The following is a 23727-nucleotide window of genomic DNA, read 5'->3' as shown; positions in this document are numbered from 1 at the left end:
AGGACCTACTGTATAGCACAGGGAACTCTTCTCAATATTCTGTAATAACCTATATAGGAAAAGAATCTGAAAAAGAATGGAGATATATATATATATATATATATATATATGTATAACTGATTCACTTTGCTGTACACCTGAAACTAACACAACATTGTAAATCAACTATATTAGAATAAAATTTTTAAAAATTAAAACGGCTTTCAATAAAAAGTATCTACCAGGATGTTAATAAGAGCATTCTTCCTAACAGGGAACAAACAGAAACAACGATTATGTCTAACAGTACGGAGTTAATTAAATTATGACAATCTACATTATAAAATAATATGAATCCATTAAATGAGAGTATTTACTGATATGGCAAAAAAAAATTTATGATATTAAGTGAAAAAGCAAGTTATAAAACAACATGCATAATAAATATAATTTTTTTGAAATATATTTATGCAGCAAAATAACAAGAAAGAAAGGTAGCAAAAATGTTAGTGTTATCTTTAGCTGGGGCAATTATGGGTAATTTTATTTTCTATTTATTTAGTCTCTAATTTAAAAAAATAATGATGCATTATACTCATGTTTAAAAAGCAACGTTGGACTTCCCTGGTGGTGCAGTGGTTAGGAATCCACCTGCCAGTGCAGGGGACGCGGGTTCGATCCCTGGTCCGGGAAGATTCCACATGCTGAGGAGTGGCTGGGTCCGTGTGCCACAACTATTAAGCCTGTGCTCTAGAGCCCACGAGCCACAACTACTGAGCCCGTGTGCCAGAACTACTGAAGCCCGTGTGCCTAGAGCCCGTGCTCTGCAACAAGAGAAGCCACCGCCAGGAGAAGACCGTGCAACGCTACAAAATGTAGCCCCCATCGCTGCAACTAGAGAAAGCCCGTGCACAGCAACAAAGACCCAACGCAGCCAAAGATTAATTTAAAAAAAAGAAAAAGCAACGTCATTAGAAAAGTTAAGTAGCTCAATAGATACTAGTTAAGTAGATACTATGCTCCTTAAGAAGGGCCTATTTTTTGTTATTGGCCTGCCAAAAAGTATAATGCCTCTCCATATGTAGTAGGGGTTCAATAAATGCTTAATGACTAGATCGATAGAATGAATACAATAATGGCCTCACTTAATTTCACTAGGTCATTTACTCTACTAGTCATTCTTACCTAAAGAAATCCACATATTTTCTGTTGAATGTTAAGTCATTATCCTTTGGTTGAGGAATGTTCAAATTAAACCCTATGTGAGAGTGCCCTCTGGTGGTTTCACTGACAATGCTTTTTATCAATTTGAAGTGTGTTAATCCACCTCACCAATGGAAAGAAATGTGAGAGTAAGAACAGGGTAGTAAGATTTTCATGAAGCTAAATTTATTCCATTTAAAGAACCATCAGACTTTATGTACTTTTTAAATTTCTGAAAAAAACAAACTGACCTTTCACAAAGTGTTAGTGATAGTGGATAATAGGTTACTCCTCTGAGGTGGAGAAGCAGAGGGGAAGTGATAGTGGTGATGAAATACGTACTTATTCAGCAACTCATGAAGACCAAAATTCCAGGAACTACAATGTTAACTACAATGTACTATATTTCCAGTACAACAAGAACTAACTTAATTCTCCAAAGCACTGACATGTGAATGTGTGGTTTGGGCATCTTACAATTGAACAATCTCTATTTAGTAGATCCTTGTACTTAGAAGAAAATTTGTTATTTAATTAATTTAGTTTTTATTCTTCCTACTTTTATAACATGGCATATCTCAATCTTTGTAAAAATTTGGATATAAATCAACCAGAAAAAAACTATTTTCGAAGCTATGTCACCAAACACAGCCAGTTAATATTTCTGATTATCCAACTCTATTGACTTTTTTCCTTTGATCTTTCCCCCCAAATGAATAATATATTAATGAAAAGAGCATAAACCACTTAAAAACACTTCCTTTCTGTAATAGAGGGTGGCCATTATTATTTTCTTTACTCTTTCCTATTCACTATTCCTTACATTTTACTCAACACTTGACCCTTCACCTTCCTCTATTCAAAGAACTAGATTAAGCAATAGACTTTGAATGTGAAATCATTTTTCACACCAAATTTTAAAATATCACAAATATTGCACAAGTTTGAATAAAGCACCTTTTCACCTTCTTAATAAAGACTCCTCACCTCCTAAATAGAAATCACAGGGGCATCAATGCTATTAAGGATCATATATAAGCTGGTAGGGATAATCAACAGAATAGACTATTAACATTTTTGTAAGACTACTTTAGTAATATTAACATTTTAATCACAGAGTTGTATGTGCTCTGAAGCAAGCATAATTTTTAAGACAGCCAGAAAAAAAATCTCAAAATGAATAATATAATATTCTTTCTAGGAAAGCACATTCTTGGGTGAAAGAAAACACCTCTTGTCATAGTGATGCCTTGTAAAAAAGGCTCTGGACAGTTTGGATCCTGGCTCTCCCACTTGCTAGGTAGGTAGGCTTCAAGTCACTTAGCCTTATCTGTAAAATGGGGATGATGCACCTTCTTCAAAGGATTATTGTGAGAATTTAATAATAATGTAAACTAAAGACCTAGCAGGTAGTAGAAACTGATTAAAATGTAACTATTTCCTAGAGCCACAAAAACGGAAACATTGTAACATCTATTTTTTGTGTGGATCTCATGAGTTTCTTTTCAAAGGCAGTTTAAAACTCTTCAGGAGAATCATGCACGTTTTTATTAATCATATTTATACTACTATTTGGCTGATAATGTAAAAGTACTTAATCATACCAGGCACATAAATAGTAGACTTTAATAACTCAAAAGGAAAATAAAAATAGGCTTCCGTAAATAAGAATGTGAAATCCAGAACTACTTAATATATATAAAGAAATACACATTCTAATATATGAGAAGACATTTTATTATTTTACTATATAACGTATTAATGAATATACGCAATTTGTATTTTCTCAAATGGCAAATGAGACGCAGGATAACATTTCTCTTTGATTCCTGAAAACCTCAATATCATCTGTCTTTTGGAGGATTCAGTTTCCTACGACGTCTATGATACCTTGAAAAGAAGAAAATATTTAAGATAAGATTATTTTAATACAAGTTAACTGTTTCTGATAGAAATATCAAATTTCTATTACCCTGCTGTTTACTGGTATTCAAAAAAATCAGTGAAACCTAATACACACACACACACACAGTTAGACACACCTCAGGTAGAAGATACTTCTTAATAATAAGTCACATTTTCCTGCTGTGAAAATTGTCTTCTATTAATTAAGCATTTGGAAAGTCTTTTTTCAGATCTTGAGGTAGTTTCAATACGGCAATCTGGATGACTGTTCATTAAACACTGTGAACATGCAGAACGTGCTCTATTAAAGTTTTATTCAAAAGGGGATGATCAGCTCTAAATGGAGGCCTCTAAAGCTGCAAGATCATGTTTTTATAATAAAATACGATTAGTAATATGTATATGGAAAAATGTGCAATATCACAAAAATGGAAGAAATGCAAATTAAAACAGTGAGAAACGTTTTTACTTTTTTTTGCAATCACAAATATTTTAAAAATTATAATGCACAATCCAAGTATGAGTATGGTGAAGCAAGTAATATCAGACCCAACTGCTTAAAGTATTAATCAGTATAACACTTTTGAAAAACAGTGTGGCAATACTTAAAAAAATTTTTTTTAATAATCATAATTTTTGACCTAGTAATTCCTCTTCTGGAAATCTATCCTAAAGCAATAAGTAAGCAGTTAAAATATTAACTATTTTAATATTAAAATATTAATGGGGAAAGGGATGATACAGGATGCAAATTTATATATACAGTATGATAAAAACCATGTAAAAATTTACGTGAACTAATAAAGATTAAAACCATGTAAAAATTTATGCAAACTAATAAAATTTATGTACAGAAAGAAAAAGAGAAATAAAATGCACTGTTAGCAGTGACTAAGCGATTTCGCCATGAAGAATTCTTTCTTCTTCTCAACATTTCCTTATTTTCTTTATTGAGTTAAGAAAATGTCTGCACAGAGTACATTTGCTTTCGGTGATGAATTCTCTTCAAAAATTCCCTTAAGGCCAGAATCTTGCAAGTTGGTCTGAGCTAATTTTTAACTTTTTTTGCTAGTGTGGACATTCACTGTAAAGATCTCTACACCATAAATGATAAGACATGTTCTTATGCTCTTTAGCTGTTGTGATTAAGATGATCTGGGGGGACTTCCCTGGTGCTGCAGTGGATAAGACTCTGTGCTCCCAATGCAGGGGGCCTGGGTTCGATCCCTGGTCGGGGAACTAGATCCCACATGTATGCTGTAACTAAGATTCACATGCCACAACTAAGGAGCCCACATGCCACAACTAAGGAGCCCACGTGCTGCAACTAAGGAGCCAGTGAGCCGCAACTAAGGAGCGCACCTGCAGCAACTAAGACCTGGTGCAACCAATTAAATAAATAAATGAATTAAAAAAGAAAAAGATTATCTTCAGTATTTTTTGCTTATCTTAAGGTTTCATAAGGCAACTTTCCTATACACTGTTTTTTGATATTGATTTTTTGACAAATTGCAAAATACAGAAATTAACTTAAAAAAATGAAGCACATCTATATATACTAACATGGAACCCTAAGTTGTAGAATAATACATATAGCATAATATCAATTATCTAAATAAACATTTCTACATGTACTTATATTGGCATTGAGAAAATTACGGTTTTCTTAAGGGTTCCAGTTATGTGCCAGATAATCAAGGTTTTACTAGTGCAATAGTATCCCTGAAAGGTGTTCTCTCAAAGCAGTTAGATACCAGAATAGGGGGGTTTGGGAAGTCACAAACTTACTGAAATTATTTATAAAAATTTTGTATATGTGTTTTTCTGGGAAGTGGATTCATAGGTTTCATCAGATTCTCAATGACGTCTGTGGCCCTAAAAATCTAAGCATTATCCTATAAAAATGTGATTCAGCTTACAATGCTCAACCATTTTCACTACCCAAGACTGACTGAAAATGCCTGAGACCCTGATAGCCCTAAACCTAACAAAGTCGAGCTCTGAAATATGCTCAATAAATGTTAAATAGCATTTACAGATTTCTTATCATGCATGAATGTCAATATATGCTATAATCACTCAGAAGCAAGCACCTGAATTTTAGGGTGCCCTTATAACTTATCATCCAAACTGGGATCCTTTAAAGAATAAAAACCCACTCTATTAATAATTAACAAAAGAGTTAAACTGAGACTGTCCCTGAGAAACCAAAACATATTGTTACCCTTCTTAAATTACACAATGACTCAGTGATATCTGAAAGATCTGTCTACAGTTCTTAGTCCAAGACAGAACTTCACCTCCTGGTTCACAATGCAGCTAGATGTTCAAATGTCTCCTACTCATGGTGGTAGCTAATTTTTGTTGCCTCCATGGAAAAATATTAAAGTAGTCCTTTAAATAAAGTCGTGCAGCTATTCACACATTTATAGAATTGCTTTATATTTCAGAAATTTAGAATTACTTTCCAGATCCTTCTTACTTTCTATCCAGACTTCTTTCAATCCTTCCATCCTTCTTTCTTTCAACATAACTTTACATTTAGTGGAGTTATGTTAGCTATTTTCTTTTTTAAGAGATATTATGAAAATCAGAATCATTCGCTCATTCATTTATTCATTCATTTTAAATGTGTGGAGCATCTACCACATGCCAGGCACCATTTTTAGGTGCTAAGGTTTCTGTGGTACACAAAACATGACAAAATCCCCACCCTCATGGAGATTACATTCCAGTGTATTAGATAGAAAAACAAGATAAACAAGTTGACCAGGGAAGGCTTCAGTGAGTAAAAACGCAAAATAAGTAAGACAGCTATCTTTGCTGGTATCAGCAGGAAAAAGTATTCTATATAGAGTAAACAGCAGGTATAAGGGCTCTGAGGTAGAAGGAAGGGCACGTTCAAGGAACAGAAAAGAGGTCATGTGGCTGGAACAGAGTGAAGAAAGAAGAGAATAGTAGGAAATGAGAGTGGAAAGGTAAAAGAGGGTCAGATTACATAGGTTCTAGTAGATAATAGTTAAGGCCTATAGCTTTTCTCTAAATGAGATGGAAAGCTGTTGGAGGGTTTTCAACAGAAAAATTATAAGAACTAGTGGAATTTTTAACAGGATTACTCTGGCTGTGTGCTAAGAACAGACCACAGGGAAGCAAAGGCAGAAGTAGGGAGACCAGTTAGAAAGCCACTTCTATGAACCAGGCAAAAGATGGTGGCGTGTACCAGGATGATGGCAGAGGGAATGGTGATAAATGGTCAAATCCGGATACATTTTGGAGATAGAGCCAACAGGGTTTGCTTATAGACCAGATGTTGGGTATGAGACAAAGAGAAAAGTCAAAAATGGCACCAAGATTTCTGGCCCAAGCAGCTAGAACAATGGAACTCGCATTATCTGAGACAGGGAAGGCTGCAAAAGAAGCTGGTTTGTGAGGGACCACGAAAAGCTCAGTCAGAGACACATTAAGTTAGGGATGTCCATTAGACAAGTAGGCCCGTGGATATACAGGTCTGGAGGTGAAGGGACAGGAAGAGATAGATTTGGGAGCCAATGCAGATGGTATTTAAAGCCATGAGACTGGATGAGATCACTGTCTTAGGGAATGGGACAGAAAAGAGAAGAGAACCAAGGACTGATCCTTGGGAAACTCCAAAATTTAGAGATAAGGGAAATGAAATGGAATCAGCAAGAGAAACCAAGATAGTATATGAACTTTGGGTACATAAACAGAGTTTCAACAAACTTATTAAGGTTGAATTAATGAGAAAAACAATGGAAAACTCAAACAAAACCATTAGGAACTCTGCCATATTGCTAAAATGATGTATTTTGCAAAGAATTATAATGGAAGGAATGCTCCACTGACTTTTTTATTTTTTTCATGCCAATTGAGGAAGACTGAAAAAAGGAAAAAGAGCTTGTACACAGATGCTGGCAAGTGAGGGCACTGATATGTCCTGCTTCCTGAGTACTGGCAACACTAGAGGCCAACAGGAGATACCTCAGGGGTTGCAGAGAAGGGCAAAACAACTCAGAATCATGTCCCCAGCAACTATTTACAGAGGAGCTACCTAATGCAAATTGCTACAGGAATACAAAAAAATTGATTTGCATAAGGAGCACCTTTCAAAGAATATGTTCGAAGCCCCATTACTTCAGGTAAATTATAACGTAGTGGCTAAGTTAGTTTAATTTGTTTTCATCACCTGTAATATCATCAAACAGGAAGTAGCAGGAGCCTCATGGTTACATATGCTATTTTTTTAAACCAACCTTTGCACAACTGAATATAAAAATAGTCATTCAGGCAAAGGCAGAGAGCAGGGAACTAAAAGTTCAATTTAACCTCAAGCCCAATGTCCTGGATTTCCTCACCACTAATCTCTCACACTAAAAATTCAAACAGTTCTAGTATCCAGTTTCAGTATAAAGCCTAAATCTAAGAAGACTCTTTGAATTGCCATCCTAAAGCAAACAGGATCACCAGGATTAGGAAACAGTAATATCCAAATCATAAATTTAGTGGTAACAATTTTAACCTTCGATCTCCAGACTTGAGATAATCTAATCTCCAGTGCTTATTGCCTACTAGACTATTTCAGCATCAATTCTGTATAGTCATACTACATATACTCTCAGTCCACCCCACCCTGGGTGAGGCCAATAATTAAATGCAGCTAGGTTTGGGATTGGATGAGGTGGGCAACACCCTGGGATCATAAAGCCTCTGCTGACCTTGATTCAGAATTTGATAATGAAGAACATCTTAATCCACAGGTGACCTACCTAGATAAAATGGAAATTAGATAAATCCACATGACTTGATAGCTGAACTCTGGGAATAAAACTTCCAAGAATCACTGGGAAATTTACCAGCAGACCAACCCAAAGACTAGCATAAAGTATGGTCTCAAAGAAAAACTGAACACCTTCAAGAAGCTGTGAAGATAATTAGGTAAGATAATATTCCATCAGACAGTAACTTAACACACATACATTGTATTAAAGATATTGTATTAGAGGTCTTCTGGTAAACTACAAAACAGAAGTTGCATCCCTGATAAAGACAGAATAATTGAGAGCAAACGATGAAAACAAAAAATTACCCACAAATATAACATTAACAGATCTCTAATAACAGATATCTAATATCTAATATAGTTGCATATAGTTATGCTAATAGGGGTGGTAGCTATTCAAAGTGACTATAATCAAATTAAATTTCATGAAAAAAGTGAGCTAAGGGCAAATGGCAGAGGAAGAGTGAAAGTTCTGAAAATCAAAACAGAATGCACTTAAGATGACTTGACACTGAAATGAGAAGTCACATTGGATAAAAAAGCAAAATCCAACTATATTCTATTCATTAAAAGAGACCCACTTTTAACTTAAAAATTTTTACACAACAAAGGAAACCATAGGGCTTCCCTGGTGGCGCAGTGGTTGAGAGTCTGCCTGCCGATGCAGGGGACACGGGTTCATGCCCCGGTCCAGGAAGATCCCACATGCTGCAGAGCAACTAAGCCCATGCACCACAACTACTGAGCTTGCATGCCGCAACTACTGAAGCCCGCGTGCCTAGAGCCTGTGCCCTGCAAGAGAAGCTACCGCAATGAGAAGCCCGCATGCAACAGAGTAGCTAGTCCCAGCTCACCGCAACTAGAGAAAGCCCACACGCAGCAACAAAGACCTAACTCAGCCAAAAATAAATAAATAAATAAAATTTATTTTTTTTTAAAAAAAAAGACCCATACTGAACATCACAGTTAATGTTTAGATGATTTTTTTAAATTAATTAATTTACTTTTGGCTGCTTTTTAATATGTTCCTAGGAGTTTTCTGCATAGATGATCATGCCATCATTGAATAAAGACAATTTTACTTCTTTTACAATCTGAATGCTTTTTATTTCTTTCTCTTGTCCTATTGCACTGCTTAGGACCTTTAGTACACTGTTGAGTATAAGTGTTGAGTGTGGACATCATTGCCCTTTTCCCAGTTTTAGTGGGTCTTTAAACATTAAGTATGGGCTTCCCTGCTGGCACAGTGGCTAAGAATCCACCTGCCAATGCAGGGGACATGGGTTTGAGCCCTAGTCCAAGAAGCCAAAGCAATCTTGAGGGAAAAAAACGGAGCTGGAGGAATCAGGCTCCTGGACTTTATACTACAAAGCTACAGTAATCAAGACAATATGGTACTGGCACAAAAAAAGAAATATAGATCAATGGAACAGGATAGAAAGTCCAGAGATAAACCCACACACCTATGGTCAACTAATCTATGACAAAGGAGGCAAGGATATACAATGGAGAAAAGACAGTCTCTTCAATAAGTGGTGCTGGGGAAACTGGACAGCTACATGTAAAAGAATGAAATTAGAACATTCCCTAACACCATACACAAAAGTAAACTCAAAATGGATTAAAGACCTAAATGTAAGGCCAGACACTATAAAACTCTTAGAGGAAAACACAGGAAGAACACTCTTTGACATAAATCACAGCAAGATCTTTTCTGACCCACCTCCTAGATTAATGGAAATAAAAAGAAAAATAAACAAATGGGACCTAATGAAACTCAAAACCTTTTGCACAGCAAAGGAAACTATAAACAAGATGAAAAGACAACCCTCAGAATGGGAGAAAATATTTACAAACAAATCAACGGACAAAGGATTAATCTCCAAAATACATGAACAGCTCATGCAGCTCAATATTAAAAAACCAAAAAACCCAATCAAAAAATGGGCAGAAGGGGCTTCCCTGGTGGCGCAGTGGTTAAGAATCTGCCTGCCAATGCAGGGGACACAGGTTCGAGCCCTGGTCCAGGAAGATCCCACATGCCGCGGAGCAACTAAGCCTGTGCGCCACAACTACTGAGCCTGCGTTCTAAAGTCCACAAGCCACAACTACTGACACCAAGTGCCAAAACTACTGCAGCTCTCACGGCTAGAGCCCATGCTCTGCAACAAGAGAAGCCACTACAGTGAGAAACCCGCCCACTGCAACAAAGAGTAGTCCCTGCTCACCGCAACTAAAGAAAGCCTGCGTGCAGCAACAAAGACCCAACACAGCCAAACTAAATAAATTAAAAAAAAAAAAAAGGGGCAAAAGACCTAAATAGACATTTCTCCAGGGAAGACATACAGACGGCCAAGAGGCACATGAAAAGTTACTCAACATCACTAATGGCTAGAGAAATGCAAATCAAAACTACAATGAGGTATCACCTCACACCAGTTACAATGGGCATCATCAGAAAATCTACAAACAACAAATGCTGGAGAGGGTGTGGAGAAAAGGGAACCCTCTTGCACTGTTGGTAGGAATGTAAATTGATACAGCCACTATGGAGAATAGTATGGAGGTTCCTTCAGAAACTAAAAATAGAATTATCATATGACCCAGCAATCCCACTACTGGGCATATGCCCAGAGAAAACCATAATTCAAAAAGACACATGCACCCCAGCGTTCACTGCAGCACTATTTGCAATAGCCAGGGCATGGAAGCAACGTAAATGCCCATCGACAGATGAATGGATAAAGAAGGTGTGATACATATGTACAACGGAATATTACTCAGCCATAAAAAGGAACGAAACTGGGTCATTTGTAGAGATGTGGATGGATCTAGAGACTGTCAATACAGAGTGAAGTGAGTCAGAAAGAGAAAAACAAAAATCGTATATTAATGCATATATGTGGAATCTAGAAAAATGGTACCGATGAGCCGGTCTGCAAGGCACAAATAGAGACACAGATGTGGAGAATGAACGTACGGACACCAAGGGGGGAAAGCAGGGGCGGGTGGGGGGGGGATGAATTGGGAGATTGGGATTGACATATATACACTAATATGTATAAAATAGGTAACTAATAAGAACCTGCTGTATAAAAAAAATAAATTGAAAAAAAAAAGCTACTAGAATTATCTCAAGATCACAGGATACAATGTCAATATACAAGAATCCACTGTATTTCTACATATGAATAATAATCCACTGAAAATTTACATTAAAAATACTATTTATAATAGCATAAAGAATACAAAATGTTTGGGATAAATTTAACAAAAAATGTACAATATTCATACACTGCAAACTATAAAACACTGTTAAGTGATATTTTTTAAAAGATCTAAATAATGGAGAAATATACTATTTTAATTGATGGGACGATTCAATACTGTTAAGACATCAATTCTCCTGAAATTGATCTAGAGACTGAATGCAATCTCCTTCAAAATCCCTGCAGGCTTTTTGTAGAAACGGATAAGCTGATTCTAAAAGTTGTAAGAAAATGCAAAAGACCTATGACTGCTAAGACAATTTTTTAAAAAAGAACAAAATTAGAAGACTTACTCTACCTGGTTTCAAGACTTTAGTTATAATAGCCCAAACTGTGTGGTATTCCAAAGACGAACATATATTAATGGAACAAAATAGAGTCCAGGACCCACATATATGGTTTCAATAAGGGTGTTAGGGCAATTTAATAGGGAAAGATAATACTTTCAACTAGTGGTGTTGGGACAACTGGATATACATAAGCAAAAAAGAAAAAGATCCCCAACCTATGCCTCACACCACACATAAAAATTAAAACTTTGGGAAGAAAACATAGGAGAAAGTCTTAGTGACCTTAGGTTAGGCAAAGATTTTTTAAATAGGATGCAAAAAGTCTGAAAAATTTGTAAACTGAACTTCACCAAAATTTAAAAACTTCTGATCTTCAAAATACACTATTAAGGACATAAAAAAGCAAGACACAGACAGGGAGAAAATACTTGCAAAACATTTGTCCCATAAAGGACTTTGATCCACAAGTTTTACACCTTAATAAGAAAACCAATCTGCTTTTTAAAAAATAGGCAAAAGATTTGTACAGATACTTAACCAAGTAACAAAAAAAACCAAAAAACAAATGTATGCATTGCCAATAAGCACATGAAAAGATGCTCAAAATGATTAGTAATTCATTAGGGCAACATAAATTAAAACCACAATGAAATACTACTACTCACCCAACAGAATGATTGAAATTTTAAAAACTGATGATATCAAGTGTTGGGAAGGATGTAGAGCAACTAGAACTCTCACACTGCTAAGTGGGAATGTAAAATGGTTCAGCCACTTTAACTGTGGCTCATGAATTTAAACATGTCCTTATCACATGACCAAGTAATCCTACCCCTAGATATTTACTGAAGAGAAATAAAAACATGTCCATACAATGACTTGTACTTGAATGTTTATGCAGCTTTATTTACAGCCAACAAACTGGAAAGAACCCAAAATGTCCAACTGGTTAATAAACAAACTGTGGTCTATCCATACAAGGGAATACTACTCAGAGTAAAAAGGGACAAACTACTGGTATACACAACAACATGGATGAATCTTGAAAGCACTGTACATAGTGAAATAAGTGAGACACAAAAGGTTATGTACTGTATAATTCCATTTACATGAAATTCTAGAAAGGGTAAAACATGAAATTCTAGAAATCCATGAAATTCTAGAAAGTGATAGAAAGCAGAGAAGTAATTGCCCAGGGTGAGGGTTATAGGAAGGGAACTGACTGCAAAAGGGCATGGAAGAACTTTCTGGCGTTATGAGACTAGTCTATATTTATGATTGTAGTAGTGATTATGAAACGTAGCAGGATGCTATGGTCCTTGCCCCCCATGTCCTCAGCCTGCCTTATGTCTGTGGAAAAACTTTAGCCAATGAATAAGTTTAATCAGAGAAGTGAGAAAATGCATAAACAAAGGAAAACAGCCCAACAAGACTAACAGCCCAACAAGACAAGTTTAGTCATTAAGCATAGTCTAGGACCTTTAGTTCCTCTTCAAGGGATGTAGATAATATTCTGAGCCGTATCCTGTGAGCTGTCTTACAGATACTGAAACCCCCACCAGGAGGAAGAAGTTAATTACATGATGACCAGACTGTAGCCATGACATAAGCTGCCACAATTCCAAGAGCTGGACTCAAAGAAATGGGAACAAACCAACCCTGGAACTGAAGATTAACTGTACTTAAAACAATCAAGATGATGCTGGCCAGACCACTGATAACCAATTTCAAGATGACTGTCAGAGCTGACTGTGCTGTTTCTGCATCTAGCTCCCTCCCTCTGTCTATAAAAGCTTTTGCCCACTAATAGTCAGTGGGGGGCTCAGCCTTTGGACAGGCAGCAGTAAACCACCCCCACCTTGGGTGCCAGCCTCCAAAATAAAGCAAACTTTCCTTTCCACCAACCTTGCCTCTTTATTGGCTTTTGAGTGGCAAGTAGCTGGACCCCCATTTTTGGTAACAATTATACAACTGTATACATTTGTTAAAACGCATCGAACTGTGTACTTAAACTGGTGAATGCTTTACTTAAAACATTTGTCAAAACTCATGAAGTTGTACCCAACGCAGCCAAAAATAAATAAAATAAATAAATTAAAAAAAAAAAAAGGGCTTCCCTGGTGGCGCAGTGGTTAAGAATCCGCCTGCCAATGCAGGGGACACGGGTTCGAGCCCTGGCCCGGGCAGATCCCACATGCTGCGGAGCAACTAAGCCCGTGCGCCACAACTACTGAAGCCTGCGCGCCATGCTCCACAATAAGAGAAGCCACTGCAATGCGAAGCCCGCGTGCCGCAACAAAAACCCAACGCAGACAAAAATAAAATTAAAAAAAAAAAAAAAAAAACTCATGAAGTTGTATACTTAAAACTGGTAAATTTGAAGTATGTAAATTATACCTCAAAAGAGCCTAGTTAAGAAAAGATGCTTCAGGGAGTTCCCTGGTGGTCTAGTGGTTAGGATTTGGCACTTTCACTGCCATGGCCCAGGTTAAGTCCCTGGTCGGGGAACTGAGATGCCACAAGCCAAGTGGCACAGTCAAAAAAAAAAAAAAAAGATGCTTCTAAAAGAATAAGAGAAAAACTATGAGTAGGAGACAATGTTAATAATTATCATTACCACATTATTACTGTACATATACTGTATGCCAGGTGCTTAACTTAAATGATTATATTTTATCTCAAAACCACCAAGTGAATTAGGCATTATTATTTCTACTTTCTTTAATAGATAATAAGATTGAATAACTAGCTAGTAAGTAGCAGAGACAAGATGATTTGAGTCAGTCTGGCCTCTTTAACAAAAACTTGTACTCTCAGAAAAGTGTTCTACTTTATTGGAGTTCAAAAAGCACAAAACTGAGTATAATATGAGGTTGGGCTATTCACAAAGGTAGAGTTTAACAGTGTTCATCTATGGGGAATAGGGCATTAGTAGGTATAAAAAAGATTTTTATTTTATACTTTAAATACTTCTGAATTGTTTAAAAATATTTCTTAAACAAGCATTTTATACCTTTCAGTAACATATTTAAAAAGATGTTATAGGGAGCTTCCCTGGTGGCGCAGTGGTTAAGAATCTGCCTGCCAATGCAGGGGACACGGGTTCTGTCCCTGGTCTGGGAAGATCCCACATGCCACGGAGCAACTAACCCGTGAGCCACAACTACTGAGCCTGCACTCTGGAGCCCACAAGCCACAACTACTGAGCCCATGTGCCACAACTACTGAAGCCCATGCACCTACCGCCCGTGCTCCACAAGAGAAGCCACCGCAATAAGAAGACCGAGCACCGGAACGAAGAGTAGCCCCTGCTTGCTGCAACTAGAGAAGGCCCGCGTACAGCAACAAAGACCCAATGCAACCAAAAATAAATTTTAAAAAATGTTTAAAAAGATATTATATATCTCTAATTATTAAATTCATAATGGGTCTCATTCTTCTGTTATAAATCTAAAATTGTGAAATATTTAGTTAAACATCCTTCTATATACTGCCTGATGTTTAAGAGGTGCTAACATCTAGAAACCAACATTTGAAATGGCTTACATTAATCCAAAATATGTATGTAGATACCAAATAAATACTTTTTGAGTATCAGTAATCACACATTAGCTTATTTAAAATTTTGAAAGATGATGCATCACAAGGATAATGCCTACAGGTTAAAATTTTCTTTATATACATAAGCTAGCATCTAGAGTTTTCCTGTTGAACTCTTTATTAGGAGAGACACTGGGATAATCAATTGTGTCTAATTAAAGTCTGCTTATAACTGAAAGTGCCTAGAAATCCTGATGCAACAAGACATACCATAGAGATTAAATTAATTAGCAGTCAAAGCTAATTAGCAGTAATAAGATTAAATAAGTAATAAGATTAAACATAGGTGGGGTACTAGACAAAAATGTCTGGAGATAACATGTTTGGTTTTAAGACTCCCCAATGGTCTTCTTGCGTTCAGTCTTGCCCCCTTTATGTTACACATCTACAGAGGATTTTCATAACTTCAGCGATTTGGTTATGAACAAAAGATGGCAAAAAAACTGCAGCAACAGGAGAGAAACAGGTACTGAAATCCATTATAGAAAAATTTCAAGGTGGGGCTTGAACTAAAGTATCTACCTAATGGGACAGAAATAAAAGATAAACATGAACAATGTTATGAATCATGGAAAGAAATCTTAGAATACAGCAGTGATTTAGATACGGGGCTATATAATGGCTTGCCAATTTGTTTTCCCATAACCTAACTTACAATTACAAAAAGGGAATGCATAAACAAAGTGGATACAAAATAAGAAAGAAAAATCAAGGAAGGGGACATAAAACAGATGCAGAAATTGAAAGACATTATGGTGGTCAAGAGATGAATGGATAAGGAAGATGTGATAAATACATACAATGGAATATTACTCAGCCATAAAAAAGACGAAATTCTGCCATTTGCAGTGACATAGATGGACCTAGATAGTATTATATATTTTTTTAAAACTTTAGTTTTATTTATCTATTTATTTTTGGCCACGCAGTGTGGCTTGCGGGATCCTAGTTCCTGACCAGGGATTGAACTTATGCCCTCGGCAGTGAAAGCGTGAAGTCCTAACCACTGGACCACCAGGGGATTCCCAGTATTAAGTTTAGTGAAACAAGTCAGAGAAAGACAAATACTCTATGTTTATCACTTACATGTGAAATCTAAAAAGTAAAACAAACAAATGTATATAACAAAACAGAAACAGAAGACTCACATATATAGCAAACAAACTAGTGGTTTCCAGTGGGGAGAGAAAAGGGGAAGGGGCAAGATACAGGTATGGGATTAAGAAACACAAACTGCTATGTATAAAATAAATAAACAAAAAGGATATATTGCACAACACAGCAAAATATAGCCATTATTTTCTATTAACTTTAAATGGAGTATAATCTATAAAAATATTCAATCACTATGTTGTACACTAATAATGTAACATTGTAGGTTGACTGTACTTCGACAAATAAATAAAAACAAATATTGTTTTACCTTAAAAGAAAAAAAGGCTCTACAGGAGAGTTCCCTGGTGGCACAGTGGTTAAGAATCTGCCTGCCAACGCAGGGGACACGGGTTCGAGCCCTGGTCTGGGAAGATCCCACATGCCGTGGAGCAACTAAGCCCGTGGGCCACAACTACTGAGCCTGTGCTCTAGAGCCCATGTGCTACAACTACTGAGCCCGTGCGCCTAGAGTCCGTGCTCCACAACAAGAGAAACCACCACAATGAGAAGCCTGCTCCCGCTTGCCACAACTAGAGAAAGCCCGCATGCAGTGACAAAGACCCAAAACAGACAAAAATAAATACATAAAATAAATAAATTTATTAAAAAAAAAAAAAAGGCACTACAGTGGTCAAAAAAAATCACAGATTTTTTCCTTGGGAAATTGATACAGAAATATCACTTCTATTACAGGAAGATTATTAACGGAGGGGCTTTTTTAAGACAGGAAAAGAAGAGTTGTGTTTTGTTATAATGAATTTAAAACTTTGGACAGTTATCTAGTTAGTAATATTCTAAGAACAATGACATTGGGAATAAGGCTGAGGAAATTAAAAAATGTATAATGGAGCAGGTTGCACGTCATCTATATAATGAATGTAATTGAAGCTCTCAGAACAAATTTTAGCAAGACATGCAGTATAAGGCAGAGCCCTGAGGAATCTCTACTCTAACTACAGATAAGGGAGAAAGTACCTTCTAAAGAGAAACTAAAAAAGTAAACCAAGCTCCAGGTCCATACATGCACCTGCTTTCAGAACTGCTCCCCACCAGATGATCCAGAGTCTTCGGACTCAACATAACCAACAATAGGTTCATCTTCCTCACTCTCTACTGTTTCCCCACTTGTATGAGTGGCACCACCATCCACCTGAACACCTCTGTCAGAAACTTGAGAGGTCTCCTATCTCTCTCTTTAACTTTCCCCCTTTCTGTTCCCGTTGCTAGTCCTTTCATGTAGATCTTCAACAAATTTCACCTAGATTATTTTAACAGTTTCATAGCAAGTCCCTCTGACTCCAATCTTTCCACGTATCACCTTATCCCAAATACAGAACCTACTGAAGGATCTCCTAATGCACAAACTTTGGGGATGTCAGTTTGATTCTTAGAATTTGGCAATGAAAATAAAACCTAAACTCCTCAGCACGACACAAAATCCTTCGTAAGACCCTTCTTACATTCCCTCCTCATATTCTGGGTCCCATCCAAGCTGAACTAGTTGCAGTTTCCCCAGCTTACTCTATGACATACTGTTCTCAGCCTGTGAAGCCTTTTCCCCATTCTGCATGGCTAACTCCTAACCATCCTTCAAATGTCAATCTCTTGATTTGTTTATTTACTCTACTATCTTCCTTCCTTGACTATTAACAACTTACAAACAACGATTGTGTTTCTGATCACCCATCACTTCAAGCAGCTCAATGATTGCATATTCATTAATTCCATAAGCATGTCCTGCCATAAATGTGCCAGCCCAGTGCTAGTTACTGGGTGAGTAAAAGCAAAGTGAATAAAACAAGTGAATAAAAACAAAGTTTGCTCAAACAATTTTAAAAAGCCACTTCTTAGTTTTAGTTTCTTAGTTTAGTAGGGAATAAGATAGATATGAAAGAAATAAGAATCAAAAGAAGTAAACAAATTAAAGCCAGAATTAGATACGAGGTAAGAATCAATGTAGCAAAATGTGAGTACTGGGAAACAGAGGGGCAACTGTAGTTCCTAAAGGAACTGAGAAATATATATACTTCCCAATCATTTGCTGTACCCCAATTTTTTCTGCAATAACTCAAAATCTGTTAAATAAATGGATAGAGGGCTGAGGACAAGATCAAGTATTCATCAAGAAGATGAATAAAAACAATACATAAAATGACTACATCACAGAATGGAAAAATTTTCAAGAACTCTTGCAAAATTCCCTGAAAGCTTTGGTTAAACTCCCCCACTAAAATAAAGGAAAAGAAGTACTATTTCATTTTAGCTATATATATGTAGATTTAAAAATACAATTTAATAGGTGATCATACTGGGTGTTAATTCCTTCATGCAAAGTACAACCTCCGAAGTTTGTTAATAGAAGTAAAGTTATGTATTTCTGTAGGGTTCAGTGAGAGTTGAAGAAGAAAAGAAAATAGAACTTACTGTCCACGAGGATACCAACGGTGCTTAGTAGTAAAGAACATTTTGCTAAGTTGTTCTATCATGGGTCCTTGCTCTAAGTATTCACCTTTTTCTTCTAATCTGGTTTTCAGCACTAGATCATGTGTTTCTTCATTATTCTGCACAGGATCTGGCCGAGGGATAGGCTGCAAAATAATCAGCAATGAACAAATCAAAATGTAGGAATGTTAGCCAGCATCTGATTGAGTTTACAATAAAATAATTACCACACTGAGTACTTCATTATCGTAAATGGTGGGTAAATAAGTCATCAGAACAGTTTCACTTAGCTGTACTATTCATTAAAGAATCAGAATTTTTTTTTTGGTCACACCAGGCAGGATCTTAGTTCCCTGACCAGGGATCGAACCCATGCCCCCTGCAGTGGAAGAACAGAGTCCTAACCACTGGCTTGTCAGGGAATTCCCCAGAAATATTTTTCTTCTCATATCAAGTTTTGGGTTCCCTTTCCAATAATAAAGTTCTTAAAGTTATTTTCCCCCAATAATAAAACATATTTTAGTTTCTATTTCTCAAAACTATAAATTGTGCCCATTATTATTTTTTAACTTAAAAGTTTAGTCTCTACCTTGCATACCATTAAAGTGAGATACAATGAAAAACCTTTAATAGAAAATGACATTTCTTATATCCAAAAGAAGCAGGAAATTTTTCAATGTTTTCATTTTAGGTACCTGAAATGCCATCAAATGATGCTTTATGGTAATTCGAGTAGTTTTTTCCCCCAAAGACATTAATTACTAAAAAAAATCTCATCTCCTCCCAACACATGAGTGATATAACATATGCCCATCAGCAACGCTGGCTGACTAAAGCCCTTAAAAATCAGTATCTTGGAAAGTCAAGCTACCTATATTTTAAATATTAAGTGATAACATATGTAACACAAGACTGTAACGTCGCCTTGCTTTACAAATACCATAGATATGTATTACAACACAATGAAAACCTAAATTTACCATCAAAAAGGAAACAATTCAAACACAGATGTCTTCTTTACATTCACACACTATTAACGACAACTGCTACATTCTACCACTGTACTGAATGTTACAGCATAGACTCATATTTATTTAGTTTATGTACAGGAAAAAATGAAACCTCTTTAAAAGGCAATATATAAGTACATGATGGTGGCACAACTGACTAAGTACTATAGAGATGCAAATTAACAAAGATATTAGCGAGAAATAGAACAGGAGCCAAGTCAGAGCCTTGTCACAGAGTGCAGAATGAATTCTAGAAGGAATAACAAACATTATTAATAAAGCAAAGTAGGTAAAAACATACAATAAGCAGGTGATCTTAAAAAATGGATCTTGAGAAATCAGATTATGAAAAGCTTTCAAAGTTAGATTTAAGTGTAACAATTTGCTTTAAGTAGGAATAAGGAACCACTTCCTTAATGTGGGAGGGAATAAGGAGAAAGTATAATGAAGAGGTTAAGAATTGGGCTTTGGTCAATAACTACTATCTCCGTGACCTTGGAATAGTTATTTAAGCTCTTAATCTCCCTTTCGTAAAATCTAAGGAGTAATTATCTACCTAATAAGGGTTTGATGAGGATTAAGTGAAATAATAACATGCTGAGCTGTCCCTTGTACTCTTTGAGTTCAATAATGGTAGGTAGCTGTTAACATTTATTTTAAGGCCTCAAACAGGAAAACAGTGATATAAATTTATTTTAAAAAAAGTGCTCCTTAGACATTTTAAGTCATTTTATATGATCATCTCTTACATGTAGAATGAAATATTAATATTTGTGTCTTTGCAAGTTACTATCAGACCCTGAGGTATACTAGCAAATGCTAGATTAGAGCCTATAGTTTTCTCTTTTAGGTTACTACACTTGTTGCTAAAGGTCAGATGTTTTAACTATTATCAAACAGTTATTTTCAAGTGTTAATAAAAGTTCATTGTCTCTCTTCCTATTCCCAACAGGCTCAATTCTAATATATAACAAATTCTCTCTGCTTTGTATTTCTTTTCCAGGCACACAGATAAAAGACATTGGAATTAATGGCTTCTTAGAAGTCTAAACCAAAAGCCTCTGCAGACTCAGAACTGATTTTTAGGTTGTATTTGATCTCCTTGATCAAACTTCAAAGAAAGGGTACATGAATATTTCAGTAAAAAGTAAAAACTAAAATAAAACTGAATGTCAACTTTAAAAAAAAACATTCAGAACTGTCATCCTGAATTTCCCTTGTTTTTCTTAATAATTTTCAAATTTGACTTTTGAAAATTTCCACTAAATCAACCACTAAAAAGAATTTTGAGTACTTACATTTTTACTTTATTTTTTCAAATCATTATTTTTTGCCCCTGGTTTAAAATCTTTATCTTCCTAAACTAGAAATCCTAAATTCTAGAAAAAATATTTTTAGTTTTAATAAAACACATACCTGGCTGAAACAGAAAGAAGGATCTTTTTACCTGGATCCATGGAAAATAATCAACATCTTTTAGATTCAAATGTAAATTACCAGAAAACCAAAGATACAAATCATCTTAACTTTCCTAAAGCCAGTGTCAGTAGGTATTTCTACTTATGACCAGGATCTCTGTATGCAATATGCTTTCCAGGGCCTAGAGAATGAAAGGGCCCACTAGAGTTGCAGCTACTTCCTTGAGAAAAGAAGAAAATCAAATCTAAATTTTAAGTCACCTTTAAATATAGTTATTTAATGTTATATACTATCTTCATGAAATTTGTAAATCTGGATTCAAAAGGAACATATTTTAACAGTAACATGTTTTCGAGAATGTTTCTTATTGTAAATAAAGTCCAATCTATAATTTATTACTTTAGAAGCAAAAAATTTCCATGCTTCTCCATGTAAATATCTCTTAGCCTTAAAACAGAAAACCCTTAAGCATGAAGAGAGAGGGCCAAATTTATTTATTTAATCAACAATATTTATTGTGCACCTACCAAGTACAGGTATTATTCCAGGTGCTAGCAGGGAACAAAACAGACAAGGCCCTGTCCTCATGGAGCTTACATTTTAATGGAGGGAGACAGACAGAAAAGCAAGAAAATATCCAGTGCGCCAGAAATGATAAATGCTATTACGAAAAGCAAAGCAAAGTGAAGGACAATAGGGATTCCAGGGGCAGGGGTACTATTTTAAATGTAGTGGCAAGGAGGGTCTCTAGGTAACAAATATGGAAAGATCTAAAGGAAAGGGAATAAACTATGAGGATTTCTGGGGGAAAAGCATTCCAGGCAGAGGAAGCAGTAACTACAAAGGCCCTGAGGCAGGAGCTTCCTAAGTACTTACCTTAAAGAACAGCATGGAGGCCAGTGTGGTACCAGTAGAGTGATTAGTGTGAACTGACAGGAGTGATCTCCTAGACTAGAGAGAGGAATACTGAGGACATGGGAGAGGAGACAACTGATACAACAAAGGGAGTTCAACAAAAAAAGAGGCAGGGAGATGGGTATGTATGAGTGATTATGATGATGACCATGGAATCTATGCTGGGTAAAGAAAGAAGTGAGAATGTACAAGATACATGAAGGACTGTGAACAAGTGGTTCGATCAACTGATGCAGATCTTAATGAGGGGATGAATAATTCCTGAAGCTGGGAAACTAAGGGGAGTTAGTAGTAAGCTAGTGGAATTCTTAAAAATCTAGATTGGGAGGAAGGAAGAGGAGTTATTTGTGATTAAAACATCTCTAGGGTACAACCACAGGAGTGGGGGGGCTCCACTCCCATGCAGAAAAAAGATCAAAAAGTTAAGAGGCTGGGGTAGTAGACAGATCATCTACATGGACACTGAAATAACAAAGAATTAGGACACAGTGTTGGAGAGTGTGAGAGTACATCTTAAATCTTCAAAGAAGAGTGGAGGGATGGGGGCACGTGAGGGTGAGGAGAAGTGAAATGCGGGATGACAGATAACAGCAAAAGAAAAAAGATAAGTAGATGGTATGGTTTAATGATACAAACTACAAAGCTAGAAATTGTCACGGAGGAGGAAAGATGATCTGGATATGACAGTGAAGAGCCACAGGGACACCTATTCCATCTCTATGCTCAGTAGTAAAAGGGTTTAGGAGAGAAAAGCACAACTACTTAAGAGTGCTAGGGAAGCAATGACACCAGGGTACAGCCAAGTTTCTGTTAGAGTCAGAAGGTGAAGGCAACATTCTGGAAGAAGTTAAGGTCATGAGAGATTTTAATGATGATAGTAAGTTCTAAAAGTACAGTGGAAAAGTTTTGAGAGTTGGGAAAGATAGGAAAATCATCAGATTCAGGGATGCAAAGAGCCATATGGGGATGAGAGTTTGGATACTGAGAAATGATCACACAGTCCTGGGCTTCTTAGTATAAACTGCTAAAACAAGGATAAAGCACGTGACCAGAAATATAACAAAAAATAACAATGTAAGAAGGCACAATATAGTATGAGCTAGAGGTTTACAGGCCAAAAGTCAGTGACTTACTCCTATTTTCTACACACTGTCCAAAGAAATGAAACAAAAAAGGAATACTGGAATACTGCCTACAGTATCTAGCTAGAATACAAAGCAGGCAGACAAAATGGTGAGGTTTTAAAAAGGGAATACAAACTAGTAAAATACATTAATTTGTTTTGTCAAACCGGTACTCTGGCCCTAATGATGATTTTTAAAAATAGGTATCACTAGATGCATCATGTGACGAATTATTTTCTCCTCAAAAAGCAAATCAAACATTACGAAATATAGCAGAAGAGGGCTTAAAGAAATAAGAGGAAGCTATTCATATATAAAATAATAAAAAGACTTGGGTCAAGTTAAATTATATTAAAAATAAAAACAAAACCTCCTTTATCTAGTGCCTGGCTTTTGAAGATATATGGAAAAAATTAAACTAGGCCAGTTAAAATATATGCCCATGTTGGCCCATTAGAAAAAAAAAACCAGGGGCTTCCCTGGTGGTGCAGTGATTGAGAATCCACCTGCCAATGCAGGAGACGCGGGTTCGAGCTCTGGTCCGGTAAGATCCCACATGCCGCAGAGCAACTAAGCCCATGCACAACTACTGAGCCTGCACTCGAGCCCATGAGCCAC

The 23727-nt window shown here is 36.3% G+C and overlaps 1 protein-coding gene across 7 annotated transcripts in view; it reads right to left on the bottom strand.

The window, feature by feature from the left end:
- Window positions 1-2901: 2901 nt before the first annotated feature.
- Window positions 2902-23727, bottom strand: part of MRPL42 (mitochondrial ribosomal protein L42) — a 30162-nt gene continuing 9336 nt past the window's right edge. For 6 of the 7 annotated variants that reach the window (XM_033427732.2, XM_049694858.1, XM_033427733.2 and 3 more), the window contains 2 exons: window positions 18624-18787; window positions 2902-3072 (listed from right to left, as the gene is read on the bottom strand). In XM_033427732.2, the coding sequence (XP_033283623.1) occupies window positions 3027-3072; window positions 18624-18787 (210 nt within the window). In that variant the 3' untranslated portion in view covers window positions 2902-3026. Of the gene's footprint in view, window positions 3073-3224; window positions 3367-18623; window positions 18788-23727 lie in introns of all 7 variants that reach the window. The other variant, XR_004483137.2, reaches the window with a different exon arrangement.

The sequence above is a fragment of the Orcinus orca genome, chromosome 11, assembly GCF_937001465.1.
Source record: "Orcinus orca chromosome 11, mOrcOrc1.1, whole genome shotgun sequence".
NCBI classification, from domain to species: domain Eukaryota; kingdom Metazoa; phylum Chordata; class Mammalia; order Artiodactyla; family Delphinidae; genus Orcinus; species Orcinus orca.
This window is presented reverse-complemented; position numbering and strand designations above follow the sequence as displayed.